This window comes from Syngnathoides biaculeatus, chromosome 15 (assembly GCF_019802595.1).
Source record: "Syngnathoides biaculeatus isolate LvHL_M chromosome 15, ASM1980259v1, whole genome shotgun sequence".
NCBI lineage: Eukaryota > Metazoa > Chordata > Actinopteri > Syngnathiformes > Syngnathidae > Syngnathoides > Syngnathoides biaculeatus.
The window spans coordinates 23,771,022-23,782,823 of NC_084654.1; the positions used below are offsets into that span (position 1 = coordinate 23,771,022).

General features: G+C 43.8%; 2 protein-coding genes across 3 annotated transcripts in view; one reads left to right on the forward strand and one right to left on the reverse strand.

Moving 5' to 3' along the window:
- ttbk2a (tau tubulin kinase 2a) overlaps positions 1-693 on the reverse strand; it is a 27,561-nt gene extending 26,868 nt beyond the window's left edge. For both annotated transcript variants that reach the window (XM_061843807.1, XM_061843803.1), the window contains exon 1: positions 554-693. The gene's annotated coding sequence lies outside the window, so the exon portion shown is untranslated. The remainder of the gene's footprint in view (positions 1-553) is intronic.
- Positions 631-9,529, forward strand: tmem62 (transmembrane protein 62). The gene is made up of 13 exons (XM_061843815.1): positions 631-1,140; positions 2,862-2,973; positions 3,038-3,175; positions 4,156-4,201; positions 4,286-4,427; positions 5,300-5,424; positions 5,505-5,627; positions 5,727-5,882; positions 6,404-6,563; positions 6,786-6,990; positions 7,068-7,163; positions 8,101-8,219; positions 8,306-9,529. The coding sequence occupies exons 1-13, from the start codon at positions 949-951 to the stop codon at positions 8,648-8,650; spliced, it is 1,959 nt and encodes a 652-aa protein (XP_061699799.1). The 5' UTR covers positions 631-948; the 3' UTR covers positions 8,651-9,529.
- Positions 9,530-11,802: the final 2,273 nt, after the last annotated feature.

Here is an 11,802-nt window from a genome sequence, read left to right on the forward strand (position 1 = left end):
TGAGGATGAGCGGCAAGGATAACGGACGCACAGGTACAGGTCCCACAAAACACGGACATCCAGATTCAAGGACAGCTTTTTTCCCCAGAGCCATCAAACCACTGAAATAACAGCACTGTAATGGAATATTACGCAACGGCACTTTTGTGCATGAATTTATTTTAGCAATAACTGTGCCCGGATGTTTGATCTATTTTTTTTTAACCCAAGATGTTCTTTGATTTTTATTCTATTTTTTTTTTTTTTTGCACCTTGTGGAGAAGCACTCATCATTTCGCTGTATGAACAACATATAATGACATTTAAGGCTTTTGATTTTTTTGATTTGGATTGTTTTTGAAAGATGCTAGCTTATTAAAGTTGTTAATCATTATAACATTTTCACCAGTGTGTTTTAGATCACTTTCGGCGTGTCCAGCTAAAGTGAATTGAAACTCAGCACCACCCAAAATTTGAGATCATTATTATTTTTTTAACTGCGTGGTTTCGTTCTAACGAGCTAGCGCGTGCAGACGAGCTGTGAAAATATGAAAATAGAACAGCAGAGTGAGACCTCTTCATCCGTCATCTCCGCCGGGCCATTCGGCGACGCGCTGTGACGTCATCCCTTCCAGCCGAGTCCGTGCCCTGTTGGTGTTAGCCGACAGGCGGCTAACCGAACGAGCTAACGGCAGTCAAGCCGCTCGGTCGCTGGTTCCTCCTTCCTCATCTTGACAGCGGCGGCAGCCACACTCCGGGCCGAATGAACCCGGCGCCTCGGAAGGATGGCGGCGACACCGAGGCTCACGCGTGAATTGTCTTTTGGTTCATATCGGCGTCCATTAGCTTCGTATTGACAAGACGCTATCGAGAGTTTTTAGCCGTGTGCGGGGCGGGCGGCACCAGCAGCAGCAGCAGCAGCAGCAGCAGCAGCTCGTCCTCTCCCCGCGCTCTCGCCACGGCTGGAGGATGCTGAAGCTGTTCGGGTCGCTGGTTCTCGTCGGACTGGCCCTGGCCTGCCTCGCCTCGTGGGTGCTGGACAGCTACGACACGGCTTGGCACCCCAAACGGAGCGTCCGCGGCGGGGACGGAAGCGACCGGGGGGGCAGCTCTCCCCCGTTTCCCGGGGACAGGCTGGAGAACCTATTCTGGTTTATACAGGTATTGTTTTAAAAAAAAAAAAAAAAAAAATCAAGTCATGTATTTGTTTATTAATTACACCGATTTAACCAGAATTCATCCCTCCATTTTCAATAACTTTTAAAGCATGATTGACATAAAAAACGACTGTAACAATAAATAACGAAATTGTCACTGGGAAGTATATACATTCAAATGAACGACATATTTGTATGTATGTATTTGTGTGTCGGTGGGGGGTTGGGGGCGTCCTCCAAAACTAAACTAGTGTCTGCTGTTTTTGTTTTTAACTCCGCTTGCGCGCCACCTGGTGGCATCTACGAGGTACTATTTGTTGAAATGAGTTGAGGTGTTTTATATCACAAAGTGCGGTTTGCCGCCATCTTTTGGCACCTGTAGGTAAACGTCTGTGTTTTATCTGTTGTGATTTTTCATCATTTCGTCATGGAAATGGTTGGTCCCTATCCCACCCAAATACCAGTACGTATTATTCTGCCCCTGACGAGAATATGTGTGTACTTCCCGAACTATTGTGGATGAGCTCTGTGAATGAGTTACATGAAGGGATCAGCGAGCACAGACGTGTGTCATTGTCGGAGGAAATGTCGGTAGACTTTGACCTCCTGCCCAGTTAAAAAAGAAAAGGTTGTCAGTCAGATACCTGCCCACGTTAGCTTCAGCTTCTTCATTTGCTTTCGGCTTGTCCCGTACAGGGTCGCCACAGGGTGTCATGTCTTTCCATCTTCGTCTGTGTCGTGCATCCTCCTCTCGAACGCCGACTGTCCTCATGTCCTCCCTCGCAACATCCATCAACTTTTTCTTTGGTCTTCCGCTCGCTCTCTCTTCCTTGGCAGCTCCATCCTTACCAACCTGCTACCAATTTCCTCACTCTCTCGCCGCTGGACATGTCCAAACCATCGAAGTCTGCTCTCTCTAATCTTGTCTCCAAAACGTCCAACTTTGGCTGAGCTCATTTCTAATCCTATCCAACCTGCTCAGTCCGAGCGAGAACCTCAACATCTTCATTTCTGCCGCCTCCAGTTCTGCTTCCTGTTGTCTCTTCAGTGCCACCGTCTCTAATCCGTCCATCATGGCTGGCCTCACTACTGTTTTATAAAGTTTCCCCTTCATCCTAGCGGATACTCTTCTGTCACAAAGAACACCAGACATCCGACCCGTTTCTTCACTTCCTTACCACACTCACCGCTGCTCTGTATTGTTGATCCCAAGTATTTGAAGTCGTCCACCCTCGCCATCTCTTCTCCCTGGAGCTTCGCTCTTCCCCCTCCGCCCCTCACGTTCCCGCACACGTATTCTGTTTTACTTCGTCTAACCTTCATTCCTTTCCAGTGCGTGCCTCCATCTTTCTAGTTGTTCCTCCGCCTGCTCCCTGATTTCACCGCGGATCACAATGTCATCTGCGAACATCATGGTCCAAGGGCTTTCCAGTCCAACTTCATCTGTCAGCCTTTCCATTTCTACAGCAAACAGGAAGGGGCTCAGAGCGGATCCCTGTTGAAGCTCTATGGTTGTAATGTCACATCATTTTTTTGGACCCTCACTGCGACCCTTCACAATAAAACAAATGAATATGTTGAATTGTCTCTTTCAACTACATGGCGTACTTCGGCTTTACAGACGTTTTGCATTTGCGCTAAAGCCGTCTGCAGTGTACACGCACACAAAAAGTTAGCATTTTGTCCGTGACTCCCAAAGACCACTTCAGTTTTCTGCTGTTCCAGGTTTCCGACATCCACATCAGCCGCTTCCATGACCCGAGACGGATTCCCGACTTTGAGAAGTTCTGTACCAACACCATCGACGTGATCAAGCCGTCGCTTGTGCTTGCGACAGGTATCGCACCCCCACCCCAATGATGACTGATGAATTGTTACGCCGAAATGTCGCATCGCCACAGGGGACCTGACGGACGCCAAGACGGCGAGCAAGGTGGGCTCGCTCCAGCACGAGGTGGAGTGGCAGGCCTACCACAACGTCCTCAAGAGGTCCGGCGTCATGGAGCGCACGCGGTGGATCGACATCCGCGGGAATCACGGTAATGCGTCACGCTCGGCGATGTTCCGACAGGGACTCGCAGGAGAACGTCAGATTTCGTGGTCGAGCTCTTCCGGAAGACCCTGTCGTTATGAAATCATTCAATAGTCCCCGCAGGAAATAATGTCGTCAACCGTCTACAAGCGTCATGACAGCCCAGAGCTTTGCTGTAATGTAATGTCTACTTTATCAGAATAAAATGCATTTTTTTTCTGACATCAGAGGCCATTTCAGTTTGGATCAACCCCTTTGAGGGAAAACTACATTTATGAAACAATTTGGGATTGCGACAGCACTGAGTTTTTATCGTTTCCGTCTGTTCTCCACGAGCCAGGAAGTTGCCTGCTGCCTGAGTCACCAACAAACAGATGGACGCATTTAAAAAAAAAAAAAAAAAAAGAAGTTACTCATCAGACTCAGTACATTGGTGGTTTTTTTTAATTGTTTTTTTACTTTTTTTAAAAATTACATTTATATTTGTATAAAATAAAGATTTATTGGGATTCTTAAGCGGATGGGCTGGATCAGCGACACAGTTTTATTGCATTAATTTATATTCATCTAGCATTATTTGTAAAGTTTTTGCCCTGCGACTGACTGGCGACCAGTTCAGGGCGTACTCCGCCTTTCGTGACCCTTGTGAGGATAAGCGACTTGGATAATGGATGGATGGCTATTTAATCTGTATATCGAATAAAGACTTGTTAAAATCTCAATCAGGTGAGCTAAAAAAACCCACAATGTATTTGTAATTTTGTATTTTTTTTATTTTCGTACTTTTCAAATACACGTTTGTGTATGTAAACATTTTAAAAATGGAGATTATTGATTTTTATCTGTTTTTTATTACATAAAACAGGCACAATTTCTTTGAGATTCTTAGAGTTGAGCAGTGACAAATGTCATGTTACAGTATTTATCAGCGTTAAAATGACGATAATTGTTGTTGATTTCAAATATTTGTTTTTCTTTTTTGTCCAGATGCCTTCAACATCATGTCGCTGGACAGCGTCAACAATTACTACCGGTTGGTATGAGCGTCATTTCAAAGCAATGAGCGTCCGACGCGCCCGTGGATGACTCGGGGCCGCCCGCCGTCCGTTTGTTGTAGGAAATACTCGGCCAATCAGAAGGTGGGCTCCTTCCACTACGTGCACGCCACGCCCTTCGGGAACTACTCTTTCGTGTGCGCCGACGCCACGCTGACGCCGGGACCCAAGAGGCCGTACAATTTCTTCGGGATTCTCAATCAGGTGGGTGGCGGCAGCCCACACCAAATGCGGAAAGATTTGATTTAAAAAAAAAAAAATATATATATATATATATATATATATTTTTTTTTTTTTTTTAAATCAAATCTTTATATAAATAAAATATATATATATATTTTGGGGTAACTATTGTTTTTCTATTGACATTTATTTAAATTAACATTTCCTTTTTTTTTAATTTACATGTATTTCTTTAGGCTATGCAATTTTTTTGGTATTCTCAATGAGGTGGGAAGCAATATATATATATATTTACACATGAAAATAACTTTGTTGACATTTTTATTTATTGAAAAACAGTCATCTATTTGATGATTCCTGTATTTTTTAATGTCGCTTTACTTTGTGCATTGTTAAAGCCACGCACATTTACAGTCGCAGATACGACAGTATAGATTGCGAGAGTGGCGACCGGAAGCGGACAGAAATAATACTTGCAGCTCACGTGCATATTTCTCTTGTTAATATGCATAAAGCTTTGAAATATACATATGAAGAACAGACGCCGTGTACGGCCGCGACTTCTCAGATAGTTGGATAAAGTAGCGTAGCGTAATTTCCGGCCTACAAGCCACGACTTTTTTCACACGCTTTCAACCCTGCGGTTTATGCGTTGATGCGGCGCTAGCGTTAGCGCACCTGGTTATAAGCCTCTGTACACAAAGAGTTAAATTAACGCTAGCCCCGCGCTAACGCTAGGCCCGTGCTAGCGTTAAACTCTTTCTGTGTACCGAGGCTTATAACCAGGTTTTCTCTGTATCCCGGGAATTATGGTACTTAAATAAATGTTTATTAATAGCTTAAGTGATGTAGCACGTGCTGTGAAACGAAGGAACTGACTTGTTGTTTTGCAGACCCAAATGGACACGCTGGACGCGTTCAGGGCCGAGAGTCTTCAGAGCAACCAGTCGATCTGGTTCGGCCACTACACCACCTCCACCATCGTGTCGCCGTCTCCGGGCGTGCGGGAGCTGATGAGGTGAGCGCGCGCTTGGGAAAAAGCTTCTCGGCCAGGAGTTCGCCATTTTGTCCGGTTCCTTTCCTTTCCCGTGCGCTCAGGTCGGCCGTGGCCTACCTGTGCGGCCACCTGCACACGCTGGGCGGCCTGATGCCCGTCCTGCACAGTCGGCATCCCCGCGGCACCCTGGAGCTGGAGCTGGGCGACTGGATGGACAACCGCAGGTGAGCGCGAGAGCGTCACTCGCTTTTTATTTGGGATTCACCATCTGAAAATACAGCAAATGTGAAAAAACTGAACTGAGAAGTGCTTCCACCGCGCAGGTACAGGGTTCTGGCCTTTGACCACGACCTGCTGAGTTTCTCCGACCTGAAGTTTGAAAAGTGGCCGGCGGTGCTCATCACCAACCCCAAGGATGCGCAGTACCTGCATCCGGGCCTGGAACCCTTGGACCGCATGCGAAGGTCCACACACATAAGGTCGGGTCTGCAACACGGAAACCAAGTTCTTAGTTTTTTCCATTCATTTTATTTGAATTTAGGTGAATCATTTCAAATTCTTAATTAAATGTCTATATTATTTTTAGTCATGTTTTAAAACAAATTCTTTTAAATTTTGTTTTATATAAATTTAATTTTTTTTAAAAAATGTACTTGTTTTATTATTGACAAAAATTGTTTCTTTATTTTTCATTATTAATTCATCTGAATAAACCTTTTTACTTATCCAAATATATTTAGATAATGGGTGTTTTTTTTGAATCATAATTTTTTTAATTGCAAATATTTCTTACATTTTTAAGTTACATATTTTGTTTTTTATATTATTTCTATTTATTTTGCAAATGATTGTATTTGCTATGTTCATGTATTTCAATGATTTTGAAATTTTGTGTTTTTAGGAATTGATTTTAATTTATTTGAAAAAACATTTTTCATGACTTTTTTTTTTTGGTCTTTTAAGCATTATTTTATGACTCTAATCTACCATCTGCCAACAGGATTTTGGCGTTCTCTGAGGCCGCCATCACAGCGGTGCGCGTCAGCGTGGACGGCGAGTTTTTGGGCGAATGCCACCCTGCCGGCGGCCCCCTTTACGTTCTGGCCTGGGACCCGTCGCGATACCTCACCGGGCAACACGTAGTCCGGGTGCAGGTGGAGGTCAGTCGATACCGCGTGTGACACCGGTCCGAATGTCGTGAGGCTTCAGCCTGGGGGGAAAAAAGAAACGTACAAATTTAGTAGGCAAAAAAAATAAATAAATAAATAAATTACAAATAAGCAATAAATGATATATATTGGATGGAAAATACAAAATAATAGTACAAAACAGAAAGGAAAAATGTATTTTTTGCCTGATTCTTTTTGTTTTTCATGAGCCAGGACTCGTTGGGGCGCCACACTACCCGGGAGCAGCACTTCACGCTGGACGCAGGCGGCGTGACCCCGAGCTTCGGCTTCGCCCAGTCCTTCATCCTGCTGACGGATCTTTACGTGGTGGGCCGGGCGGCCTTCGCGTTAACCATGCTGCTCAACGTGGGCTTGCTGCTGTCCTTCAGGTTCTTGCGCCACGTCCCGGCCGGCCGAGGTGAGTGCGAGAGCCCTGCAGCGCACAAAACGTAGTACACCCCCTTGACTGCGCGTCTTCCCCCCCCCCATCGGCAGGGTGGTCCTCGCGAGCTTGCGTGTCGCTCCGGCTGCTCAGCAAGTTGGACTCTTTCTTCTACTCCTTGCTGCTCTTCAACTTGTGCACAGCCTTAGGTGAGTTGACCCACTTCCACTCTACAACTACGAAAATGTACCGTAATTCCTGGCCTACAGTGCGCACCTGATTATAAGCCTCACCCAATACGTTTGTAAAGGAAATACCATTTGGTACATACATAGGCCGCAGCCGTGTAATAGCCGCAAGTGCCCACATTGAAACACTAACGCTAGCGCCAAGAGGACCGGTTTAAAAAAAAAAACATACTGGTAAAAATTAACTGAGACACGGGAGTAACACGCCAGTGCACTGCTAACAGGGCCGGACCGGTAAAAGTCACTTCCTCGGCACACATATTCCACCGGTCTCAATCTTTACCTTTTCCGCTCGTGCGGCCCCTTGCGGCCGTTAGAGAAAAATGCACAAATTAGCCGCATCGCCGCATAAACCGCGGGGTTGAAAGCGTGTGAAAAAAGTCGGTACGGTACGTCTTAGTGTTCCTTCTTGTCTAGAGCCCAAAAATAGCAGGCGGAAGCCTTAATTTACAAATCTTTGGATCACGAAAAGTTTATAAATAGCAACTCCGGCTGGCAGTCCTGTTAACCCAAAAGGAATGACAACGATTTTCATCATAAGGTCATTTATTGATAAAAAGTTGGTATCAAACCAATGGAAACAAAAAGAACAAAGCGCTACCAAGCCAACGGGAATAGAAAGTCAAAAACAACTTGATGCACGTTTATTTGCACATCATTTGTTATCAAAAAGTTCGTCGACAGCGAGTCCGACTGGGAGTCCCGTCGAGCCAATGGGAAGGTGAACCAAAACAAACGGTAGAACCCGTAATATTTAAGTCGTCCCGGAAATCCGATCAGTCCAATGGGAACAAAACCAGGAAGTAGAAACCTTTGCTTGTAGCTTCCCGTGCAGATGCTAAAGTATTGATGCTAATGTTAGCGTCGTCGTCCTCGTTTTTCTTCCCCCCCGGCGCAGGGCCGTGGTTCATCGGCGAGCTGATCGACGGCCACAGCGGCGCCTGCTTCGCGTTCGGGGTGTTCATCGACGGACACTTCCTGGAGGGCAGCCTCACGTACGTGGTGGGCGTCATTCAGGTGAGGCCGGATCGCGACCCGGAACCGCACGACCGTGAGGCGGCTGCGCTAGACGCTAATCTCCGGTGCCGCCCCAACCCCGCCAGCTGCTGTTCTTCAACATGCCGCTCACCTTGTACCTGTGCTGGAGCCTCCACCTGCGTTGCCGCGGCAACAGCTTCCGCTCGCTGCTGCTGCGCCCGGGCTGCCGCTGGCGGTGCCTGGCGGTGCACCTGCTCATGCTGCTGCTGATGGCCTGGCAGGCGCACTCTTGCTACTTCCTGCTGGAAACGTACGGCCTTCTGGCCTTCCTGCTGTCGCCGGTACGCACGTGGGCGCTGGGACTGGGCCTGATGCTGGTCTACCGCGCCTGGACCTGCCCCGTGCCCTCTTGGAGCTCGGTGGTGGGCGGCGGCGGCGGCAACGGCAAGAGCGTCTCGCCGTCCTCCTGACAGTAATTTGCCACTCTCGCCGCCGCATTCACCGCTCACCTGCGTATTATTTACTGCGTTATGCATGTTTTCAAGCGTAAAGCACCCGCGAGCACATTTCCGGCCAATAGTGTACACCACCGGTTCTCAAACTAGGGTGCCTGGACCCTCAAGGGTCGACGAGCCGTAGCCGGGGGGTCCCACGAAATACACTGACCCCTTGAGATACGAGTTGAATTTGTTCCCTTACCATGCTTGAATTATGGAAAATGCCATTAAAGTTCGCAGTCATAAATGTTGTATTTAACATAGCTGAGTCAAATGGAATGCAACAAATTAATTTGTGCATTTTGATTTCATTCAATTCATTGTGCCGCTCCTTGCGATGTGGACACCTGAGCGGCGCTCTAATAATCCTAAAGATTTAGATGACGAAATTGTTCAATTACTTTTAACATCTCAATTAACTTCAATAATATCAGAGGTTTTTCGCAGAAGATAAAGAATATACGCTTGTGTTATGACATTGTGACTATCAATGCTGAGTCTTAGCCCATTTATGGCATTTTCTGTAGTCAACAAAAGGAACAAGTCTTTTTTTTGTTGTTTAGAACAAAATACATTTTTTCATAATAGTTATTCTTATTTTCCAGAGTAAATATACCCCAGGCATAATATTAGGAGAATAAAGTGGTATTTTTTAAATTTGCTTGGTAAAAAAATGACTGTTTTCCTGTGTTACAGAGTTTAATATCATAATACTATCTTGGATAAATACAGCTTTATTCTCCTAGGATTGTGACTTTTCATCCCAATAAAATTAATTTTTGTTCTGTAAAGATTACATCTTTTTTTTGTGGAAAATGACGACTTTTTTTCTACTTTTTTTTTTTTTTGGGGGGGAAAAACATGACTTCATCCCAATATTACTTTTTTAAAAATAGGCAACTTTTTACATTCTACATGCCATGTGTATGTGGTATTTTAATTATTATTATTATTTTTTAATAACGACGGTGTCCTTGTAAAAAATTTCCCAGCTGTAAGGAGTCCGTGGCCGCTCAAAAGTTTTGGAACCCCTGGTGTACACTTAAAAAAAAAAAAAAAGAAGAAGAAAAATAGCCACAGGAGCTGCTGTGGTTTTGTTTACTTTCACACTTTGTTTCTCAAAGTGTTGCCTTCTCATCACCACTGCCAAAGGACACAAAAGTACAAATGCATCCACTTTTTTGACAGCCACAACAACCGAAAGAATACGTACACTCAAAAATGTTGCGTGTGTTTGGAAAATATGTATGTTAAAACTCTAAATCGTCGATGATTGCGGGAGGAGGGGGCGTGAAGTCGATTCATCGAAGACGACAACAACGAAAAAAGGTAACACTCGTTGCATAGAAAACTCCTCAGTGTGTACTTTAGGTTAATTGAATATGTTAAATTGTTTTCGGTTACATGAAAATATTAACATTAATATCACCAAATTTGAAAGGGTTTTCGAGTTTCAGAAAAACGTACGCATTCAGTGGATTGAAGACTGCCGTCTTTGGTGTTTAGGAGAAAATATATACATTTAGGGAACATTTTAAATGATCAAGAACATGAACTATGGATTTATTGACGGTTAAGTGTTCAATGTTGTGAAAATAAGATTACGGGAAAATCGTATGTCAAAAATATGTTAAAAGATTCATTAGAAACTAAATCAGCTTCAGCGTTTACAAAAATGTTACAGACTCAATTTTGTTTTACAAAAAAAAATGTTCACTGAAGAACCAAAATTATACATTAGATTTTAAAAATATATATGTAAAAAAAAAATTGGACCAAACTAACTGCGTTCATTGAACTCATACTTTCTTCAGAGATAATGAAAAAAAATTGCTTTAGTTGCATTGAGAGTAATTGTCAAAAAAAATGCAAAAAACTTAAGTTTGTGAAATAAATAAATAATAATAAATTATTACGGACCGTTTTCTCCGATGTTGTACGGTTAAATTCACAAAAGTGTTTTTCTAAAACGCGCAAAGAAAGTTCATAAAAGTTTGTTTTTCGGGAAAATAAAGTCAACCATGACATTTTCATTCCATTTCCAAAAACACGCTTTTTACATCCGAGACTCAAAATTGTCTTCACTGTTTTCGAAACGAGACAAAAACTGTTTTTGTTTTTTAACGCAAATGCTCCTAGATCCACAGTCATAATAATATTTGTTTGCTCATTCCACATGACTGTATATTATCCCCAAAATGTAAGACAACGTGACGTACAAAAGTGATGTGTTCAATGGCGCTCGGTGGAAACGCTTCCCGTACCGTGTTGCTATCAAATCAACGCTGAGCTGTTGGGATTCTCAGGAACGTTAAAATGTTTGGACGCAAATCCCACGTAGTATTTCAGGATATTTTTATACTTCACAGTAGCTCTGAACAAAAACAACAAAACAAAGGAAATCGACCGGTGGTGGCTTTAAATATTGGAGAGGAAAAAAAATGAATGTGATAGACTTGTGAAATGATTTGCTCTGGCTTTATTTAATTTATGATGATATTGTGTGATTTCCCTTCGGAGCCACTATTTCACTAAATCCGGCACTGGTTAAAAGGTGCCAAAACTAGTACCAACACATAGTGAAGGCCTAATTTATGAATTATAATATATTGTGCAATTTTTTTTTTTTTTTTTTCCCCCCTCCCCTCATTACCCCAAATTTCACTGCATCCGGCACAGGGAAAAGCACACCCGATGTTGCACAAATGTACCAACAGTAGACAAAAACCTCTTATATTTCGATTGTTTGATTCCGTACACCAATGTACTCCCATTTCACGGCATCCAGCTCTGGGTAAAAGTCATTCCGTGTCATTTAAAAAAAAAAAAAACTTCAAAAAGGTGAAAATTTCATTTGTCAATAATGCGACTTTCCCTGCAGCACCCCTATTTCACTGCATACAGCACCGGTTGACAGACATCCCACGTTACAGTACACGTACAGTACCTCTTATAGTATGACATCATGTGATTCCTCTCAGTAGCCCCATCTGCACCCTGTTGTTGAAGAAAAAGTACCTGCAGAACACGAACGCCTCATTCGTAATATTGTTTTATTTTCCCTCGGGAAATCCGTTTCACTGCATCACGCACTGAGTAAAAGGCATCCCGTGTTGTTGTTGGAA

What these genes read in the sequence shown, in the direction of transcription:
- tmem62 (XM_061843815.1), top strand. Translation starts at nt 949, where the DNA reads ATGCTGAAGCTGTTCGGGTCGCTGGTTCTCGTCGGACTGGCCCTGGCC. An exon ending in GTCGCTTGTGCTTGCGACAG is followed by an intron (nt 2,974 to 3,037) that starts GTATCGCACCCC and finishes GCATCGCCACAG; the next exon opens with GGGACCTGACGGACGCCAAG. An exon ending in GGCGTGCGGGAGCTGATGAG is followed by an intron (nt 5,425 to 5,504) that starts GTGAGCGCGCGC and finishes CCGTGCGCTCAG; the next exon opens with GTCGGCCGTGGCCTACCTGT.